General features: G+C 38.0%; 1 protein-coding gene across 3 annotated transcripts in view; it reads left to right on the top strand.

Annotated features, from left to right (window-relative positions):
* The window catches only part of LOC144001647 (uncharacterized), a 124,735-nt gene that overhangs the window by 37,130 nt on the left and 63,780 nt on the right, over positions 1 to 23,825 (top strand). For all 3 annotated transcript variants that reach the window (XM_077496138.1, XM_077496137.1, XM_077496136.1), the window contains 3 exons: positions 1,733 to 1,762; positions 1,881 to 1,907; positions 2,222 to 2,266. In XM_077496138.1, the coding sequence (XP_077352264.1) occupies positions 1,733 to 1,762; positions 1,881 to 1,907; positions 2,222 to 2,266 (102 nt within the window). The remainder of the gene's footprint in view (positions 1 to 1,732; positions 1,763 to 1,880; positions 1,908 to 2,221; positions 2,267 to 23,825) is intronic.

Genomic DNA, 23,825 nt, shown 5'->3' with positions numbered 1-23,825 from the left:
ATTATACAATTGTTAGAACGTATAGAGGCTGTGAGAGAAATGTGAATATGCTGTCAAAAAAAAAAAAATCCTGTTAATAATTATTATTTTTACAATTTCATTTAAATTATTTTAATGATTTAAGCATTATGTATTTGCTTTTCTGTCTGGGTCACCAAATGTGTGGTTCATTTGACAAATAAAATGTCATTTTGTTGAATTAATTCATATTTAATGTCATTTATGCTTATGCTAATTATTTATTTGTGCAGCTGGGTTAGACTCCAACACACCTGTGTGATAAGCAGTTCAAAGAATATATGAATGGATGAATATTTATTTGTGTATATTCATAGTTACACTTATCTATTTCATTATTTTAAATACGGTGTTCAAATTGAAGCGTGCTCTTTTACAAATCCTCCTTTTATAAACAAAAAATTAAGTAATGTAATTTGCTTGTCATGAAAGTGTTATGAGAAAAAAAATCAAATTGTTTCTGCTGTTTTATTGGGTAACAAACAATCACACAAAGTAATGGTATCAATTAGCAACCTCACCCCACTGTGAGTCTCAATTCTCATTATTAATAATTGAATCAAGTTTAACATGTAATTTCTTGAAAAAGTGTTGGCAATTTGAGATCAGGGGCACCCCCAGAAATACAGAGTCCCATGAAAATCTATTACCAGTCCTTTGGACTCCACATTTTCAAAACCATAAATTGAAAATACCGGGATGAATTTTCTAAGGCTCCTGCCAGTTATGAGCACTTAGTATCCTCATCACTTTTCACCCCGTTATGACCGTCTGCCAGAGATTATGAGCTCATGTCAATTTTTAGCGTTCTTAGTCTGCCAGGTAGCATATTATATTGCTACTTGCTAATATTGAGCTAACATGTGCTGTGTTGAATCTGCACAACACAACGGACAGTTTGTATGAAGTGAAATTCTTGTGTATGTTTTACAAAATTCTGGAAAGTTAAATTAGTTGAATATTTGATATTCCTCATGGGAAGCTCAGAGAACGGAATTTACACATTTGAAAACAGACAAAATATCTGTGATAGATTGCTTTTGCAAAGTTATGTGCTGAGCATGCAAGCTTAGAAACTTACAAGGCAGAACCAGATGCATGCGTTGAATGAATGAGCTCTGACTGGCTGTCCTAAATCTTGAAGCTTCAAGTGTCTTTAGGCTGTTAGTCATCTTGTTAACTTTCCAACTCTGAACAAGGCCTCTGACTAATTCGGAGGACATGGGCTTGGGGGGTGGAGGGGGAGCGTCCATTTCAGCAGCTGTTTCCAAGAAAAGTCAACAGCTTTTGACTCTTGGATGCCAATTGAAACACAACACCGTTCCATTGGCTTGTATTTGAAAACTGAGAGGTTCTGTTTGGCCTTGTGTCCATTTTGTGGCCCGGCTGAGGATGAACGTCTGTTTTCTCTTTCCGGGTGGTGGGCATTAGGCTGTCTGGGGACTTGTAATAACTGTGCTCCCACTTCTCTCAGGGTCATGGAGGCCAAGGCCAATTACCTTGCAACCAGTTGTCTTGCCTTAGTGGGATTTTGCAGCTTATGTTGTTTCGTCATGAATATAAAAACTTGAGACATGCTGATTAATGAACCGTTTTTAATGAGATCCACATTATTACTTCCATTTTCGCTTCCTGTCAATGTTGTGTCCATTAAAATATTAGCTATGAAATCATAATGACTGTCTTGTCTTGTTTTGTTTTGTTTGACTGTTAGGCTGACAAAGAATGCCACAAAGGAGATCAGGTAATTGACTTTCTTTCACTGATAGCAAAGCATGATGGTTTTAATTAGAAATCTTAATGAATTAATTCATTTTTTGTTCCTCTGACCACATTTTTTTTGTTGTTCTTTTTACATTCAGGGCCCCCGTGGTGACAAAGGAGAGAAGGTAACTGATTAAACATCACAAATTTAATGAAACAGAACACTCATACACGTACTGGCGTGTACTGTCTGATAATCAAATACAATTAATTTTTACACACAAATTGGATCTGTAAAGCATTTGCAAGTAAGTTATGAATCAACCAAGTCTTTTAAAAACTGCTATATTTGAATGAGAAATACATATACATGGGAGCATTCTCACTAATTGTTCATTGGCCTGTCAAGTGTCTTTCTGCATTGCTTTTTTTTTTTTTTAACACCAAAAAAGCAATATAAGAAGCACCTGATTCACTCCAATCCACATTTTCCCCTCAGGGACTAGATGGGATGCCTGGCCAACCAGGGGAAGAGGGCAAGAGGGTGAGTAAACACAAAATAGTCCATCAGTTGTATGGCCGGGCTCGTGGTTGAACAGATTTTTTGGGGTTGGGGAGGCTGAGACCTGTGTGGCGAAATGGCCAAACAGCAACTGAGTTGTTGTATTTATTTTGTGGGGAAGGAAGATGATGTGTATGCTCCTGTGGTCACACAAGAACAATAAAAATCAGACAGCAACAAACACAGGCTTCATGAGAATGGATGAAAAGTTTACATGACGGTCCAGAGGGTGATGGCGTGTAATAGGTCGAATTTGAGTCCAATGCTTTTCATTTTGGAATATTTGTTTCATTATTTAAAGTTTTATTTTATATTTGATACAGAGCGTCAATTAGGTTATATGACCCATTTTGGTGGAGTACAGTGGTGTAGTTTTATTGATATGTGGCCAACCCAAGTGGTTAGTGTACTACCATTTTTTAATCTAGGAAAGCCACTGGAGATACAAAGTAATTGAAATGAAATTATGGTGTTGCCATCTTACATAATGATATCACACTGCGCGGAATGTTTTCCTGACAGCAGGGATGTTATTATTCCTTGACATCCCAGCTGACATGCATCCTCCAAGGACAGGTGACGTCCTTTTGTGTTCCAAGTCATTAACTTGGCATGAATACCTCTGCTGCTCTTCCCAAAATAGACACTTCAGGATATTCGTGTTTACAGAGAATGGACAAAATAGCACTAAACAGTTGGCTTTCCTTCAAGTAAAATGCGGAATATGTATCAGGATTCAGCAGCATTAAGTAGGCCAGGCAAATGTTTCCAGATTAAGAAAAAGCCAAAGTGACGCATAAGCCTTGAGACATCTGGACACAAGTATCTCAAGAATACCAGCCTTCTGTTTTCACTCCAAATGTGTTCCAACAACATTAAAAATTTATGAGCTTTCATCAGCTGTGTTATCTCTAAATAGCGAAACACATGAGGACAAATAATCTGTTTCTAGCGAGCGTTTGTGGTCAACACAATTGGCTTTGTTTTTTGAGGCAGTCAGGCACCCCCTGGTCATAATCAAATATTGCGTTCATAATATTTTTAGTTTTCAACATGGCCTGAAATGGTATCTCACAGATTTGGAAGTTGTGAGTTGGGATCTCTGACTTTATATATTCATTATAATGGAAAACACTGAACTTATCTTATAATTGGCACGTAATTCTTTTGTTGAAAAACTTCAATTGTACATATACAGTATCATAAACAATTGAAAGATGCCTAATGGGATATTAACCTTTTAAAAGTTTACCCTGACTGAAAATTATACAAATTCATTCATCGGCCCCAAATCCTTTTGTTTGAATGTCATTTCCCCCCCATTTATGAGCAAGCAAGAAAGGAAGAGGTGGGAAATAGCACTGATTTGTCGCTTTCATACTGGAAATGTTCAGGTGTAAAGGTGGAGTTAATATAACGCTAGATGATCAATCTTGTGAAATGACACCTACTCTGGAGATCATTTAACTCAGCTTGTGAATGTCACATGACTAAACCTAGAAAACAGGTGAGCTGTAATTGGTTACCTGAGCCCTTGTGATGTCATTTTCAGTCAACAGCAATTTGCAAAATGTGTTTTTAAAGGTACTAATTGTACATGAAAAATAATGAAAATATCACATTTATTATAGGCAAAATATTAATGTTTGACTGCCAAAAATGGCTAAATACCGGAAAGTAAAGTATCCCTTTAAAATTTCTTTTTGGGAGTTAAAATTAACAACCACAATTTTAACTCTGGAATTTTAACACCATTTTTTTTGCTGTGATGTTAAATGAAATCTGCCAGGATATTGCTATCAACTCTTTAAAGTGCCCTATAAGTCTGACCTTCACATTTTCAGTGAGCTCAGAATATCTGTATTATATCTGTAATAGGACAACACTGAAGAAATGACACTGATGTTGTCAGTGTACTGTTTATATAACAGTGTATATTTACTGTTCCCTCAAAATTACTCAACACGTAGCCATTAATGTTAAATGAAAATGTCCAAATTGGGCAATTTTTACTCCCATGTGTCATTAGTGTTGCAAGATCTCAGGTGTGAAAGGGAAGCATGCAGGTGATTTATATTTGGTATAATCGCTCTCACACTTTCTCACATTGGTCACTGGGAATTCAATATGGCCACACCAAAACACTATTGGGCACCTGTTGGGCATCTTCAAACAAATCAGTCAAGTCAAGTTCATTTGTACAGTATCACAAAAGAGATGATCACCAAAGTGAAGGTTGTGGAGCACAAGGTCTCTAATGTCCACTAGCTCCGTGATGGAATCATGGAGGAGTGAGAAAGGATTCCTCTGGCAACCCGTGACATTCTGGTGAGTTGAGTTATTTTAAGGCGACTTTGCACACACTTAAATATTTTGTTGTACCGTTCTTTTAAAAAGTGTTCAGTGAGTAGCGCAAGCATTTTATTGCCAGTGACACAGTCCTGGTACACTTTTACCTGACGACTGAGCTATGATAACTGTTAATGTAAATGTGCTGTGATTTCTGATTATTTTTAGCTGTAAGAGTCACATGTGCCCACAAATTTGTCGACCAACCTGTCAGCCCTTTTTTAGTAGAGTAGACGTGTATCATTATCAGGGGATCACTCGTGGCCGAGCTGATACAGCAAGAGACTCTCACCTAATTAGCGACTCTTGCAACTCATTGGTTCAGCTAAGAGTCATAGCCGTGCCAAAATGACGCAGAATATTTTGACGGGTGCTGACCTGACCACACCACATCCTTCATAAAATAGCCGGCAGTGGAAAGCTTTCAAAAGGTCTTACATTCAAGTCAGAACGACTCTTACTCTGTCCACTTCAATTTATTGTGGAGGGAAATAAGACCACTCTAAGCCACTTAAGAGTTGCTTCAAGGAGATGTGGAGGACATTGTGGTAGGGGACATGCCACCGGTGTCCCCCTTCTCCCATAATTTGAGGTTTAAGGAAGCATGCTTGCTATACAGCAAGGACAGTCAACCCAAGTCTTGACACAGAATCTGGATTTGATCTTATTATCATGATGGATGACCACTTAAGTTGGTCTGGGTAGAGGTAAGGGCCTCTCCAATTCTCTAGAAATTTATGAGAATGTACAGTGTCGCGCGACACGTTTCACACCGCAATTAATGGTGATGTGGCTTGGTTTTTATCTGTAATGGAAGGAAGTGGCACATAATGGCAGCCAAACAGAAAGAAAGACTTTGGGAGTGCATGGAACAAAATAATTTAAGATTTGGAGCCATGATGGGCTGCTAAGTTGTGTATTGCCATCACAAGATGTTCAGTAAGGTTTGAGTCGGGATACAGGATGAAAGCCATTTATTTTAGTTGTTTGAGTATGTAACTGTGCGCTTATAGCAAAAGGCTGGCCGGTAGGGGAAAGGAAAAGTATACAGTATATGTGCTGGAACACCATTTTATAAGTAGAAACAAACTAATCATGACATTTAATACAAAATTTGAGTATTCATTTAACACCCCTGACACGCTGTTTCAAGTTTTCAAGTTAAAGCACAAATATTACCTTAACAGACAATAAAAGGTTCATTTTGACATATGAAAATAGTCCATAAGTTGCTATAAGAAGGTTTCCCAGGATGCTGTCGAAAAATGTAGTATATACCGGGTCAAATTGACCCAACATAGTTTTGCTCTCACAATGTGTTGGTTTTGGAATGTTAAAAATTCTGGGTCAAATTGACCCATTTTAAGAGTAATGAAAAAGTATAAACAGTTTAATTAACAGACAATTAAAATGGTTCACTTTAATATATTTTCAATTAATATGTTTATCGAATCTCTATAGAACATAGTCTGGGTCAAACTGACTCATTTTAAAGTTCAAATTGTATTTTTATGTTATGAAATTTCTCAAAATGTTTCACTTTGACATAGTCTCAATTACATGTTAATTTTTTTATCAGAATGCTTTCGGAACATTAAACATAGCCCGGGTCCTTTTTTTATTTTTTATTTTTTTTTATTTTATTTTTTTTATTTTATTTTTTTTATTTTATTTTTTTTTTTAATAAGAGAGAGCTGGGAATTGGTCATTCAGTAGTCTTACCAATTCAACGTCTTATCATCATTGCTCTCTCTTTTTTTTAGCCCGGGTCAAACTGACCCATTTCAAAGTTATAACTACAAATACCGGTAATAGTATTTTGTGATCTAATCACAAAATACTATTACTTTAATACAAAATACTTTAGTTGGAAAAATGGTTCATTTGAAACATTTGCAAAGAAATTGGTTACTAAGATGCATTTTTTTTTAATCATTAAATATAGCCTGGGTCAAATTGACCTGGGGCCATTAATGCTGTTCCCGGGGAAAAAAAATAAAAATACAGAAGGGTGAAAGAACTGATCAGTCATTTGAGTTCTCTTCACTTAACTTTTTTTTCTCCAGACATGTCCACAAATGTACTGATCAGTTTTTTTTATGGCTTTGACTTTTATCCATCCATCCATTTTCTTGACCGCTTATTCTTCACAAGGGTCGCGGGGGTGCTGGCGCCTATCTCAGCTGGCTCTGGGCAGTAGGCGTGGGACACCCTGGACTGGTTGCCAGCCAATCGCAGGGCACGCAGAGGCGAACAACCATCCACACTCACAAGCACACCTAGGGACAATTCGGAGCGCCCAATTAACCTGCCAAGCATGTCTTTGGAATGTGGGAGGAGACCGGAGTACCCGGAGAAGACCCACGCAGGCACGGGGAGAACATGCAAACTCCACCCAGGAAGGCCGGACCCTGGACTCGAACCAGAGTCCTCAGAACTGGGAGGCGGATGTGCTAACCACTCTACTACCGTGCCGCCGCTTTGACTTTCACTAACGTGCAAACTTTTACGTTGACTCAAATTTGTTGCCAGAGTAAAGAGTTTGTAAAACTCAGTTTAGATTCTAAATAGTCAAACTGTTGACAAAGATTTTTCTAAAATATCAGTTGTAGAAACACTGTAGATAGCAAAATCCCCACTTGTGCATATTTTTCACCACTGGCATTGTGACAAAGAGATCAAGTCATGTTTGCTTACCCTCTTAAGGTGACATTTTATAGTAGAAATATTTGGAAACGTATGGCAGCAAAATATTCTTGGTACCAAGCAAGACTGACAAGCCTTGCTTGGCTGTTGCATGTGCTTCCTTAAGGCGAAATACACAAGAATGTCAAGCTTGATTCACAGGTTTCCTAACAACTGTTTGCTAGTTGGCACAGAATAGTGGTGGTTCAGTCATATTGTATTCACATCTCTGGGAGAGGCAGCCTGCTCCTGTGACTTGTTAAAAAATCATCCAAAGGAATCTGGAATTTCAAGGTGGTTCTTGGATTTTTAATCCATATTTAACACCAAGTAAAGATTTATTAACTGAATATACAGTAGCCATCCAGTATCCATATATTTTGGTGCATTGTCTCTTCGAAAAGTTTAACTTTTGGACAGTTGGAACTGTACTTTTTGTTCTCGAGAGACATCCTGTAGCTGCACTTTGGAAAGCTGTGGAAAAATGATGAAACTTGAACGAGCCCTAGAGGAAACAGAGGACCGTGACCTACTCTGTCAATAGGTGTCCCTCAATGACTAATGCAGAGGTTAACCTCTTACTCATTTATTTATTTAAATACAGTTATAGACGTTAATTCATTTAGCTTCAATGAAAGACAGAGAAATACACATTTTATTTTTTCATGACTTAAATTTCCAACATGTTGGTGTTTCTTTTTAATTGTAGACATAATGAGAATGGACAGGTGCCGGGAGCTCTAATCTCTAACCAGCCTTCGTCAAAATGTCGATAATCAGCTCGGCCGATAATCAGCCTATAAATTTTGATAACAACATAAAAACACGTCCACAATTATTCCCAATTGATTGCATTGCAGAAAGTACTCTTGATCTAAGGTTTATAATTGATGTAATTTCATTCTGTCGCAGGCATAAACATAGCTGAGTTATTAATTTTAGTTTACACTACACTTTATTTTCTGTGCATTTGCACATATTATTGTATGAGGCTGCTTTCTCATGTGTGAGCCCCATTCGAAGCTCAATGTGTGAAATATCCAGCATTTACATTTAGTGCTGTCAGGGTTACCTGTTGACATCTATTAAACACGACACAAAAAAGGAAAGAAGACACTCAGTTCAGGTCTCGCGAGGAGAGAGGAGAGGAACTGACTGATACAATTCACTCCTGTACTCTCTGCAGATTCCTCTCCTCACCCTCTCTATTTGGTTTTCTACGCCCTTTCCACACTCCTAGTTACATGGGTGTAAAATGCAAATGCAAGGCATAGTTGCAACACAGTGTACTTGATTGTCTATGTGTTGTGTATGTGAGTGGAAGATTGCTGAGTACGTGTGTGGTCAAGTTTGCAATCATTTCTTAACAGAAAACAGGCAACCTCAGCAGACTGGCTCAAACCAGTCTGCTGCGTTAGATGTTGTGGTTCTTCAGCTTTTTGAATCATCTTCAAAATAGCCAGGCTATGTGAATGTGAGTGGGAACAGAGCAAAGCATTCTTCATTCAAGCAAATGTATGATAACTTATTATTTACAATTATTCCAACAAGTACATGTTTAAAAATTGCCACCAATTCATTTAATACCTCATGCTTATTTTTTTTGTTTAGCAATCATATAATTTCTCCCCTCGAGGCCAAATATCTAAACTTCCATCCACAACAGCTGCTGGAGCATTTTAAAATGATGCGGATGCAATCTGTCAAAAAAAGTTGAAAATAAATCTTTGTCGTCTGCATTTGGGAGCCGGACTTCACCAAGAAGAGAGTGGTAATAGCTGTCATTTGGAAGTGATAGTTGTTTACTTTTTCCATCTCAGCCACTTGCTGAAAACCTGAGACAGCTGTCTTAAACCCCTTATATTTTCTTTTCCCACATTTCCTGTCTGTGACCTTGTGTCGACACATGTCAAAGGTTGTTTGTCTTCTTGACACTGATCCTCGGCTCAAATGTTTCTTTTTTATACCAGCACGGGAACAACTAGTGTGTAATCTTTCACTTATATCATTTCCTGGCCAACTGTTCAACACATTTTTCTCTTGCCGCTAAAGCAATTTGTGAATTGTGAAGTAGCATTTTTGAGATACAGTGAGATGAGATGCAGCATGGTAGATTTACAGTGTATGTGAGGTTATTGGTGATAAAGGTGATTTGACAAGATATTCAGTCATGGGGCATACTAAATTTGGTACAAACGGCTTCTGCATTTTTGCTTGTTGCCTGTTGAGCTTAGGTTATATTAACGATTATATTAAAGCCTCTATGATCAAACATTTTAGCTGCATCAGATTCAGATTTATTTGCATTAATTTGCCATCTTATCGGCACTAGTCGTTTGTTTTGTATTGGATGGCAGAAGGATATTGTAATGTAAAGTATGCTGTTCCCAAATGAATCTCCTCTAACAGACATTCAAGCAAATGTGTTTATATAATTTTATTAAGTGTGTAATCAATATGTTATGATCTTGGCCAGTGCATGCCAAAGTAGGCACTAGTCCACAGTGAAAGACTTGATCTGGGAGCAGTCGACCCCATGAAGGTGGTTTTCCCGGAAGCAGACGTTGAGCTGCGATGTGACGCTTACAGATTGTTGACCTCTACGGGAACACCTGCAGGGCCGGATTATTAGGTAACGAGTCCCTGGTGGGAACGCCAACCTTCCTGCCAGACGCTCTCCATGGGAGGTTGCGGCTGATTTGGGCAACACAGTAAATTACATCACTTATTTTAATGCAGCTGCGATGCTTCATGTTAGACTCCTAACATTTCCAAAACTCTGTTGGAAGTTATATTGCCATCAAGGTCATCTGAATACAACTCTGATTCACATTGAAAAGGAAAGAAAAGAAATGAAAAGAAAATTGAGGCAAGAGGATATTATTGTAGCTATTTATACATAAATGCACATATTTTTGTTGCATTATATTAGAGATGTTCAATACCACTTTTTTTTCAGACTGATACCAGTACAAGTACTCAACTCTTGAGTAGTCACCAATACCGATATCAAGTAGTACTTGTACTACTCGTAGTATCTAGTACTTTTTTTTTTGAATTGCCCCCCCCCAAAAAAAAACAAAACAAACAATCACAATGAATTAAAAACAAAACTATATATCCCATGATAGCAATTTCCTTAAAATTGCATGACATTAATCTCATTTTTTTTTATTTTTCTAATTTCTAGTTCTTGAATGTAAAATGGCTGTATTAGCCGCCGTCATGAGTACTTTGAAATAAGGTCAGGTATCGGTCCAATGCTTGTATTGCTACCCCCGTATCGCTATTTTATACTTGGACAAAGATTAAAAAAATATTTGCATGCACTTGTACCAAAACTGGGGAGTTTTTCTTCTTCAATTATATGAAACAGATCTCAACAAGATGCTCTGATTCAGTGGTTTTATTATATTACATGTTTAACACTCCCCAAAGAAGGCCCAAATCTGTATAACTGTTCATTATTATTATTATTATGATTATCATTGTTGCTCTGGTTAAACACACGAGTTGTCCTGCCTGGTCTGTCAATATTATTGACCACTGATCTGATCTGGATCACAACGTTAATGATATATTCATGATCTTTTTATATATCAAAATGTCAGGTGCAATTGATGATCATATCAATTGTCTTTGCCCTGCAAAGCTGCATTTAAATAAAGTTGTGTGATATACAGTACACGTGTAGTTACAGTTTGGACGTGGGCCATTGAAGCTCAGTGACATACTAACACAGAGAGAAAAAAAATTACAGGTCAGCAGGGCTCACAGCTGAGACTTTATGGCATGATTTACACCCTGTGAGAGTTTACAAGCCGGGTGGTGGGGGAGCGGGGTTTCGTCAACTCTTCAGTGGGCAAAATGGAACAAGTTATTCTTATCCCCTTGAATTTCATATTGAGGAAATCCAGAGAGTCACACTTTTGACACCTGTATTACACCAGGAGGTAACACATTTGCCCAGTGCACAAGGCAATTAATCTTGTCAATGTCAAGTACATTGGGAGGGGGGGGCGATGAAACAAAGGTTTGACCCGATTGGCTATGAAGCAGTCCCACATTTGGGCCGATGGGAAAGAGGAAGGTTACGGGGGAAACGTTTGGCACTCACAAGGACAGATGCAGCGAGCTTTGATTTATCTGTCTGACTCCTCGCCGTTCCCAGAGAGGTCCAGTACGACTACATCTGCGGTTGTACAGAACAAACACATTAATTGGCCCATTAATTACAGGAGCGAATGCGAGGGGGCAAGACATAGAGGACCACTTTTGATTGCACATTGTTCGCCACCTTTTGTTGTGTGTTTGCGCATGTGTGAGAAGAAAGAGCTGTTCAGTCAGGGGTAATGTAGGTCAAAACATCCTTTGAGCATTGGACAACTTGTTGTTGTCCGCTTCATGGCCCTCATTCATACTGTAGCTCGAAGACCTTGTCACACTTCAGGGCATCAGGGCGGCACCACACAACAAGGACCCAACAATTACCCCAAAAATGTTTTTACTTGCATGAATTACTGAGTTATTCCACCAAAACTGGTCTTTTAAATTACTTTGCCTAAATCATAGTACATTTTCCCCTATTAAACTATCTTTGAAATATAGTCCATCAGCTGTTTCCAGCATACTGGGCGCTCAAAGCTAGCAACTAGCTGCAGCCACTATCCTCTAATGCCAGCAAGCTGATTTTCTAAATTAAAAACCGTGACACTACAATTTCGCTGAAAATCAAATATACAATAAATTATCACTATGAACTATAACAAACTTAAGATTTAGTTTTGTTGTGCTATTACTTTTGCTAATGCGAAACCTTTTTTGGTTCCCGGTTCAATAGCTGTAAATAATATGGTGTACTCACCATTATCCAGATATTATGGCAGCGATTGGGCCGGCCACACATTGTAACGTTGGAAATATTGGAAACATTGTGGTGACCATAGCATTAGGCTAGTAGGACTACATTTCCCATGATTCTTAGACACGGAAGCAGGAAGTAGTTCTAGTTCCGTAATGACGAAAACACACATTTAACGGTTAAATTCCTTATGAATTGCGTATAAATCGCTATGACAATGTGATTGATATCTGTATGAATTTGAATTTTCACAAGACTTAAAAAATTAATTAGTAAAAATTATGTTTATAACATTTTTTTTTAGTAAATAATTGGTATATTTAAGTCAAGTAAAGTCAGATAAAAAGATATGCACATTTAAACATAAAGTGTGGACACACAGGTAACAATGGTCATGACGTGTATTGCGTCTGTCTTGCTTGCTTCAAAATCGATCCTCCAATCGTTGCTTGAGATTAACAGCACCTATACTTTGAGTGTCACGCGCCACCTGCTTCTAAACCTGGCCGATATGTCGCTGGGCAGAGGGGGCGAGTGGCCTCCGTGACTCCTCCGGGTTTCGTGCTTCACACCATGGCAGCAGTCATCCTAACAATGAGCTTTCTCTGGCGCCAAACTGTCTCGCTATGTGCAAACATGCTCCGGTGGCATTTTGGGTCACTTTTAAGGTGAAGGCAAGGAAATGCTGAGAATGTAAATACTTTCAAAAGGGCATTACAGATGCACCAGGCACGGATTGATGCATGCCCCCTCGGTAAGCTGAGTTTATGCGAACCGTTGCCTCGGCCAAAAGGCGGAGGGAGGGCGCGCAGAGCAAAGCGTGCAGGATGGTTGACGGCGGGGGCAGAGGAGGGTTTTGAGGTTGTTTGTGGAGACGATGCAGCCCACACTGCAGAACACACAGAGACGTGGTAGTGGGAGGTTGTCCGATCTTTCATCCTCTCATCCTGCCTGTGACCAATTTAGTCACATTTGCCTGCGTCCACTGTAATGGCATGCTTGGAAGCAGCATTTGCACTGGGACCTTAGTGTAATCTGTTATGCATGGTAAGCGATATGAAGCACTGGACTCGCTACTGTGCACCCTGTGGATCTTTGCACAGTGCATTCTGTATGACCTCAAATATTTGGTTTTTAAAATGAACCAGGGTTTATTCAAAGTAGATCTTTCAGCCTGTCCTCTTCACTTATTGGAGAACGCATTAATGAAACACCCGCACTCTGTAAACATAGGAAGGGAGCAATCTGGATGAATAATGCAGCCAAAAGTCCAGATGAGACTGTGAAATTTCTTCTCGCCAAGACTAATAACGGCATCCATTAGGGGCTGAGAACGTTCTAAAGGCAACCCGAAACAGCTTGCGTTGAAACACTGCAAAGACATTCATCTGATTCATAGTTTCATGTAGATTTATCATCTTCACCGCATAAAAATGCAAATTCCCGTTAACATCATCACCCCCTCTTTCCTCTCCTTAGCAGTTGTTAAAGTCAATGAGCTCTTAAACCTCATCACTGGATATGTGGCTGTTGTAAAAGAGACACCCATGGGACTGCATTGGCTTTGTTCCTCTAGACATCCACTGTCTGCATTTCCTGTTTGCCTACGGCTCTGTTTGGTGTTCGCCTGCTGCGCGGCGGTAGCAAGAGCTGGGAAGTTTTCTCAAGATGCTCAATAATATATTTTGCCCAATGATAAGCTGCTCTTTTATAAGCCCACCTGTGTTCCTTTTGTATGTGAGCTTACACAACAATTGTTGGCATTCTCCCCATTTTTTTTTCCTTATTGCCTCTTATTCTTTTTCAGCCCCCTTCTGACCAATCTCCTTTACTGTACGTTATTCAGAGTCTAATTGCCGCGCTGCCTAATTAGAGACGTTACCCAACATGCATCATACATTCATGCATTGAGGCCATCCATCCTCTTGAAAAGAGAGCTTCCAGGCACCCTGGCTGGCTTTGCGATGAAGCTAGTTTGCCATCTAGTGGCACATGCGCAAGGGCTGCAATCTCAGGGAGCAAAAAAAAAAAAAAAACGCCTTCATGGAAAGCTTCAGCCAGGAGACTGTATGCAATCTCGGCCAACTGAGCTGTGTCTTACGTCGGCTGCGGTGTCAGCCGTCTCTTTATACCACCCTGAATATTTAGATGGCTGCGAGTTAAAGGGGAGCATTGTGTGCCAGTCAGAATGGTAAAATGCTAAGCTGCATTTGAGCCCCTGCCAGGCAGCTGTCGGCTTTGCCGTTCTCTTCCTGCCCCATCCTCTCCTCTTAACCCTCAGTAAACAACTGGAACAAATCCTATTTTATTGAAGCTTTTACAAAGTGCAAGGGATCTGTGCAAGCACCAGTGGCCGGGCTCTTTCCCCAGCATGTGCAGTGTCCTGAGATGGCATCCAGCGCGGGGCAGTCAAAAGTCGGCACTTTGCACCATCTATCTCAAATTCCGGCAAGTCCAAGCTGCACATTTCTGACATTTCCAAGAAGAAGCGCTGGCAGTATACATTTCACAGTTACCGGTAGCTCATTTCACATTAGTTTGACATGTCGAGCTGCAAACGTCTGAATTCACTGAAGATCGTTTTAGAGTAAGCGGATTTTATAATGTGTGCTTTGGAAGCCTTTGATATGTTTCTTCTTAATTGAAAACACTGAATAAACAAAGAGCTAGATAAAATATTTTATTACTGCATGAGGTGAAGATTGAAGAAAATTTAAACAAACAAACCTAACAGACGAATGGATGCTGCAATTAATTCTGTTCTCGCAGAATTACTCACCGTTTCCTTGTTGAATTTAAACAGCAAGAGGCGTTTCGTGCATTTTTATTTGGCCAAGATGTTCGTGCCCCCTTCCAAGCCTAGACGGAAGACAACATTTTCATCCGTTGCCTTGATTGGTCAAAACAAACGTGCAAAGATGCCGCATCGTCCAATCAGCTTGAATTATGGCACAGCAAGTCCCTCCTTTCCAGATTGATAATGTGAAGAACTCCCTTGTGTGAATCACAATTATCAATCTGGCTTGTGAGGTTAGGACCCCGCCCCTTTCAGTGTAGCTTTGTTGTGCCACATTTACAAACGTTATAGATTCCATAAAACCGGGGAACATTTTTTTGGGGAAAAAAACAAAAAAACTATTGAGTTAGGTTTTTTATATGCTGATTTTAAAACTAAAATTGGCATGCTGGTTCCAAAATTGCAGTCATTTTTTTTTTTTTTTCTAGCACGTCGTTTTTTTTTTTTCTTTCTCTCTTTCTTTACAACTTTAACTTCCAGGTAAACAAAAGTCTGAAAGTCTGATTACGATTGGACTCATCTGCACTGCAGCTAACGTGGCAACTTGTTTGTGCCAGGTCAGTATCAATATCTGCAAACAGAAAGCTAAGCTTAGCAAGTATCGTAGGAATTAAGAGGATTAGTGCTCAAACTTGAAACCATGGTCATACCGTATGCAACTATTTCATCTTAGTGTTTTATTTACATACACGTTAGATTATTTTCAAGGAAACGAGAATCGTACAGCTAAAAAATGTGACGTGATAGACAAAAAGTAAGATCAGTTTTGGATTCCGTAACCAGAAATGAGTTAAAAATAGCGGTCAGACCTTACTCAGCAAAAATGTTGTATTTAATTAATGTGTATTTAAGCCACTAGCAGATGAATATTAAAAAAAAACAATCAAAATTAAAATAAGAAACTGTTTGATCATTTGCATATGCATTTGAACATCCTGTCAGAAGACTGTAAACACGCATCTGATGGCCGCTCTTAACTCTTGTCAAACTTGCCCTAACATTTTGCACCTCCACGACAACATGCGAGCTTTCATTCCTCATTCTGAGAAACATGTTTGCAGACCAGAAGAACACCATTCTCTCAAAAATAAAAGACCTTGTAAGCTTAGATGGTGCCCACATCAACTCTTCTAAAGCCTTGTTTTTAATTTAACCAATGCCCAACACCATATTTTGCCATAATTTCATAAAGTTTGGGCTTCAGGCACATTATTGTACATGTGTGTTTACAGTAACCCCCCCCAAAAAAATTATATCTTATGAGATCTCTTTTTTTAATTGATTTGAAAACCATTTAGAACAAGCAAAAATAACAGTAAATTAAAACTAATTACAAACAGACAAAGGTATAAATATGACAAATTTGTGATGTATTTTTAGAGAGAAATTACTGTAATGGGCATACTAATCTTGTGACTTTTAGTGCTACACTTGTGAGATCCAGTGGACTAGCAAACCATCATATTAACAGGTTTTTATTTTTGTATGCCATAGTGCAAACAAAATAATTTTAAGGATACTTTATTTGGTCTCACAATTATTCAATTACCAGCAAGTACTGGAGAGACGCAAAAATTCTGAATGGAAAAATACAACAATATTAATTTTTTGGTGTCAACTTAATAAGGTGTTCCTTAGCTTAGAGTACAAAGACCTGTGCGGTTTATTTAGTGATTTTCTTATTAAATTGAGGTTATTAGAACATGTTCGCTGGTTTGTGCACATTTGTTTACCAAGCAAATACAGCTGCAGCTGATGGCAAATTTCCAGTGAACTCCTGTGCAGCGTTCAGACAAAGGCTCAGGTGGCCTGAGTACACGTCCCCAGAGGCAGACGTGTTCTCTGCTCAGGCAGAAAGAGTGTGAGTGTCATATGAGTCTTTCAGTCAAGAAAAGGTCAGCTCTCCTATGAGCTACATAACATTGGAGCAAATCAACTTGGCTTGCTAATGTCAGAAAGTTTAGCCTCCAGGACATTAAACTTGCTTGTCACACAGGAGACAAGCAGAGGAAATGAAAAGCTAAGATTTCTGCTGCCAAGAGCATCGACGGTCGATGTTTGGACTAGCAACCAGGCTGCATGGAAAGGTCAGGATCTGGTAGACAAATACAGGGTTAGGTCTAATTTGTGACTGATGGTTTTTGATAGACGTCAAATGAATTTATTTCAAGCCCACCAAAAATCTAATATCTAATCTACAAGTGAATCTGATACCTTAACAGGGATGGGCACGGGGCAGAGCGGTCCCTTTAGCATTTTTCTTTCGTTTTTCCTTTATTTTTATATATATATGTGTATATATATATATATATATATATATATATATATATATATATATATATATAACTGAAGGTATCAGATTCACTTGTAGATTAGATATTAGATTTTTGGTGGGCTTGAAATATAAATGTGTATATATATATATATATATATATATATATATATATACACACACATAGTTTTTTAAACAAACAAAAAACAAAACAAAAAAAAACATTTCATGTTGGGCGGTTTTTTGTTGTAGTTTTTTGCAAGACAGCCCTTTGCATATACAGGACTGTCTCAGAAAATTAGAATATTGTGATGAAGTCCATTATTTTCTGGAATGGAATTACGTACATAAGCAAAAATGCTATACATTCTGGATTCATTACAAATCAACTGAAATATTGCAAGCATTTTATTATTTTAATATTGTTGATTATGGCTTACAGCTTAAAAAAATCAAATATCCTATCTCAAAATATTAGAATATTTCCTCTGACCAAGTTAAAAAAAAATGCCGTAATCAGCAATATTAAAACAATAAAAGGCTTGCAATATTTCAGTTGATTTGTAATGAATCCAGAATGTATGGCATTTTTGGCTTATTTAATTGCATCACAGAAAATAATGGACTTTATCACAATATTCTAATTTTCTGAGACAGTCCTGTATGTATGTATTTTGTCCATATGTAAAGCATATCATTGTTGTCATAAATCTGTTTTGGAAGTGTGTGGCCCGCAGTAGCATTAATAAAAAACAATGGACCCCCTCCAGTATTTAAGTTTCCCATCCCTTCCTTATCTCCTCAAATGGTTGGTGTATCTATGGGATGATGAGAAAAACATGCATTGTTAAAAGGAACTAAGAATTAAAGGACACGTTAATGGTAAATGCTAATGTGCGGCAGAGACACAATAAATTCCCATTGTGGCACAGAAGTAGACTGGTCAATTACAGTTAACCATTCAACAGATACATGGTTTTGTAGCTCCACTTTTTCTTTTTTTCTTTTTTTTTTTTTTTTTTTACACAAGCACAATTAAAGCCCTTCTCTTAAACAGACAATATACGGTTTGTACTGTGTACAGTTATAGTTTAAACTGATATATTTTGCTGTAATTATTATTTTTTTTAACCCTGAACTTTAGCAATTTGAGAGTTCCCTGAAATTTAAAGCACATCATAAATGTTATTATTATTATTATAATAATTATTATTATTATTATTTTTGTTATTTTTGTTATTATTATTAAAATAATGTAAATAAAGCAATAATAGATGTTGTATAAAGTATCAGAGCGCGTTTGTCGATCTGCCATTTTAAACAAGAATGAAGAATTTTACCCTAAGTTTACCTATGACATGAATCTATGCCCACCCATTGAAGTCAGAAATTAATCAAGTTTAATACTGAACCACTTAACTTTGGACCCAAAGATGATTGCAGTGGACATGACATATTTGCATGTCTAAACCAATGAAAAGACATAATTTGGAAGATCTCAACACTTCTTGTTCATGATTGGATCCGAGCTAACCAATCACAATTGCAAGTCGATTTGCATGATGTTCATGTAAAACTTGTTACATATAAGCTTGGTTTAAAAAAAAAAATCTATTTTGTTCTTTGGGGAAAAGTCAAAATCAGTAAGAAAAAAAAATGCAGGTCTGAAGGGGTTAAAAAAAAAGCCTCTCTGTAATCATCAATGATGTTAGTTTAAGGCATCTGTGGCATAAACCTTTCATTCAGTGGTGGTCTAATACATTTGTTCAGCACTGCCCCTTTTGGGGATAATTAAATACCTCAACATAACAGAGAGTGCTCAATTATTCCAGTGTGACTGCCTTTGGGTGTGATAATGTCCCTTGACCCACGCCATTAAATTCTGTGAAAATCAGCCTTGTGTTTTTGTGTACGCCTGCCAACAGACAAACTAGTACAATTAAAATGATAACCTACTGCATTAATTGTAGATAGTGAATGACCTTGTCATATGACATAAGAGCATAAGTGATATCTGTAGTGTGCGAGAGCGAGTGTGCCCGGCTTGAGCTGGATCCTGTTGAGCTCATTTCAAAAGGCCTTATCTCGTGACCCCACTCAACAGGGGCATTCGCCAGGTGGATTACCTCTTATTTCCACCGTAGATTTGCTTTATTGCCAAAACGGCAACACATTCTGCCTTCTGCGTGTTACACCGCAGAGGTTATTCTGGCAAGCATGAGCAGTCAGACGTGGAACGTCTCCGAGAATATGTTGACATTTGGGATAAGGATTATGGAATCATCCTAAAGGAGCGCCTCCGCATGTGTTGCTGTTGTTGTTGACTTTGCTGTCATTTTGGGCCATGTGTTGCAGGACTGGGCTCCATGTTTGCTGTTCTTGTATGCGTAACAAGCTGCTAGAGAGCTGAAGCTAGTAGAGGGGTTGGAAGTTCCATCTTTGCTGTTGGTTGCTGTATGTCGCTGTTTCTTTGTTACCTAATACAGCTTTACTACCACCGTTACTGAATCGGCACTTAACGTGGAGTGCTTTATGTCTTACTTTTTATGGTTTGCTGGTTTTTAGAGGGGGTCTGATGAATACATGCGCATGTGTGTCTATCTTTAATTTACTCAAGAAGCGAGTTCATCTTTTCCCAATCTCACCTCAATTCCACTCCTCCGCAATCCCGTCTTCTTTGTCCTTCTCTCTCTTGCCTCCCTCTTTCTAATCTACTCCTATGACCTGAAGGAGGGGTTCACACTGTGGTGCTCAAATAATAATCAAGCACGAGGATGTTGTCAAATTTATAGGACACTGAGTGTTGCATAGCAACAGAGATTGCCACGGTGATCCAACAGGCAGTGGAAGTTGGGTGCGCAAGAAACGGGGCGTGTGAGGAGACGGGGGATGGAAAGATGACACAAAAAACAGAGAGACTCAGATGAGAAGAATACAATTGTGAGGGTATAAATACATAGTGGGTACTGAGTTGGAAATGTGGTAAATTAAAGTTTGCTTTGCTGAAAGGAAGGATTCACGCCATGTTGGCTCACTTTCATTTGTTAAGGCATTTAAATTGCAATTACCATCACATTGACATATTGTATTATTAAAACATTTATGCAAACACTGGGTAGCATAACGTTTTTGTCATTTAACCATCCCCTTATGATTGCAAAGATTCTTGTACATGAAGCAAGGATTTTTTTCCCCCCCCACTCTTTTTTTTTTTTTTAATGTCATCCCACGTTCTTTTATTTTCGGCAGCTAGAATATCCTCTTCCAGTGTGGCGCTTATGTCTGATGCCTAGAGACAGCTTTGGACTGTTTTTCACCTTTAACACTCATGTGCACTCTGGCGTTGAGTCTACACGCTTCAACAGAAAAAATATCAGACCTGTGCTCGTGGGAGAGAGTTTTTTTTTTTTTTTTTTTTTTTTAATATGAAAAACCCATGATTTTCTTTTTTTTGTATCAAATGTTGGATTACAGAAAAAGAAAGAATAAGACAGTTGTTTAATAACATTTTTGGAGGTACTGAAACCCAGCGGTTTACTATGCACATTGACTGAACCTTTCTTTACAAAAAATAAATATAACCTTTATTTATTTATTTATTTATTTATTTATTCATTTATTTATTTATAGCCAAATCACACACCGATTCCATCTTTCTTTTACAGAAACATGCGATTCGTGTCGTTAGTGGCTGTGGATACAGAGACCACACTAAACCATTATTTTTAAATATTTTAAAATGTAATGAATTGATGGAGTTTAACCGTCTCAAAATAATGTTTAAAGCCCATCATGAAAGTTTACCAAGTAATATACAAATTAAAATAAAAAAAAAAGAGAAAGTGAGTATAAATTAAGAGGAACAGATATTTTCTCTAAAACAAAATATAGAACAAAACAAAAAGAACGATGTATTTCAACTCGATGCGTCAGTTTATGGAACAATCTAGATTGTAAAACAAAATCATCCCAGTTTATCTGTATCTTCAAAAACCTGACAAAAGCTCAATTACTGAAAAAATATATATAGCACAAGCACATGCTGCTTAATTATTACATAGAATTGTTATATTGAAAACATTTTGACCGCTCGCTGTCATTTACTTTGGGTTATTTGTTGTTGTTGTTGATTAGGGGTGGATTACAAAAGTGTTACTTCTTTCTGTCCCCTTTCATTTCTCTTTTTTTTTTCAGGAATGAAATAAATTGAATTTAATTAATTAATTTATTTATTTTCAAATACTGGTTCATAAAATGTAGCCTTTTTAACTTTCAATAAAATAAACATAAATCCTTTTCTTTGCTCGATAATTGTTGCTATTTGCAGTCAGAGTGCAATACTTAGTTCACCAAGTCATTTATCAAAATGTACGCTAAATTTGTCGTACATATTTAAAAGAAAAGCTTAAGTTAAAAGAGCTGTTTGAGAGCCTTTCACTAAGCCGGTCCAAATGAACCGGATCACCCAAAAGAGCTGAAAATCCCATCACTGCACCGCACCACGGGGTGGCCGCTCTTTGTTTTTGTGTACATTTGCAGCGCTTTTTCATTTTTGGCTATGAATGTTTTTGACGCCTGGGAGGCATACGACTATTGTGATGTGCGGTGGCGCCGAGCCCGCTGTTTTTGTTTGTTTGTTTGTTTGTTTGTTTTAATAAAAATGAACCTGTGTGGACTTACAGTTTCTCTCCCGTTTTTCCTGTCCCGCTGCGCCCGTCCATTGCCGATCAGCCACCGCATGTTGCATGTGACACACGACGACGACACACATACGCACCCACAGTCAGTTGGAGCTAATAATCACACAAAAGGAAGTTCCAGAGCAATATAAAAGCCGAAGTGAAATGAAAGTGCCAGACAAAATCTGTTTTGCGCTTTCACTTTTGAGCTAAGTTATCTCAGGCATCTTGAATCCGGTAGACTGAAGTTAACCAACAAGAATCTCCTGAACAATTTGACCTATCAACCCGAGAGAGGATACTCAAAAAAACGTTTCAGTGCAAGTGATTACTTTGTCACACATATGAACTTCCCTTTACAGCATACATACATATACATATACAGCATATAAAGAATAAGGGGTCGGATGTTTAAACAACACTGCCAATAAGATTAAGCATAACAGATTAAGTCCTGATATGGGATATTTTTGTCAAATGTGAAATCTGACATTTTGAACCATTTACAAACTGAACATTAGCTCCTGGTAATGTTTATTTAAATGGTAGTTTGAAAAAACATGATTACCTTCAAGTTTATTTGTTGAGCGCTGTGATTGGCCTACCACTATTCAGTATTCATCTTAATTATAATATGCAAAGCACACGGTTAGTAGGCACTTTGCAGTTGAAAGCAATGTTAGAGCAAATGTGTAGAAATGATTCCAACAGCTGAATAATTCATGCCTTGCTTGGAATAATAACATATGAAATATTCATTAGCTAAATTACTTATCTCTGTAATCTCCTTTTATTGTGATGTGGTGGGGAGAAAGGGTTGTGGCGGAGGTCAGTATGGTCGGAGCTTTTGGCGAAGGGAGCATTTATTACATTTTTGCATTTATTCATGGGAAAAATCAACATCCCACCTTAAAGAAATGTTGGCTTTGTAAGGTTTATACCGTATATTTCTAATAATAGTACTGACAATTGTGTTTTGAACATCTCACTGCATATCAAAACACAATGAAAAGGTAGCGTTTACCATAGCTACAAAGTAAAATGTTCCAATGTATCATTGCCATTAGCCCTGATGATCTTTCTCGTGAAAGTTCTTCAAAAGATGCATCGGTGCATCAAAGAGCATGACTAAAGAAAAGTGCAAAATAGAACCACTTTTATTACTAAGATTAAAATGTACTTTGCCTCTTACATGTCTCTGTCATGTGTAAACTGCATGAAAGCCACACAGCACAAAAAGACAAATTACCCATGCAAAGCGATGATTACAACTGACATTTCTCAGTGAATTCTGGCCTTTTGTCTGTGTTGCTGTCACGCATTCACGTCAAAATCCATACCAATTATTGAAAGTCAACATGCAGTGAGTGTGGGCAGAATCAGTTGGGTTTGCATTGTGATTCTTTGTGTACTGTTTTCATTCCAGCCATAGGAATGCAGACACTTTTGAAATACAATATACTGATTCAACCAAACAATTGTGTGAGATGATGAAACTCTAATTAGAAATTAGTTGTAATACAGATACCACATGTTGTTTTTGTTGATTACATTTGCAGTTTCCCAACCTTTATTGAGCCAAGGGACGCATTTTAGATTGCACAAACTTTGGTGAGGGAATTAAATAGGTTTGTGAACTAAGATAATAATTGCAAAATTTCAACACCTGCAGAACACAAACCACAACTTTTGCTACAGAAAATTGATGCCCATTGAGAGGTCCCATCAGAGACGTAAGACTGACTGAAATTAGTCAACCTCACCTAAAAGCATCTTATTTAGTCTCGGCCTTAGCAAAAGCCTTTATATTTCTCCTTCTCTTGTGCTTCATGACCCAGTCATGACAGGACGGGGTCGTCTCCTTGGCAACGAGACGATATGTTTTGGCAAGCATGCCT

The sequence above is a fragment of the Festucalex cinctus genome, chromosome 14, assembly GCF_051991245.1.
Source record: "Festucalex cinctus isolate MCC-2025b chromosome 14, RoL_Fcin_1.0, whole genome shotgun sequence".
In the NCBI taxonomy this organism is placed as follows: domain Eukaryota; kingdom Metazoa; phylum Chordata; class Actinopteri; order Syngnathiformes; family Syngnathidae; genus Festucalex; species Festucalex cinctus.
The sequence above is the reverse complement of the archived record's forward strand: the minus strand, read 5'-3'. Positions and strand labels throughout refer to the sequence as shown.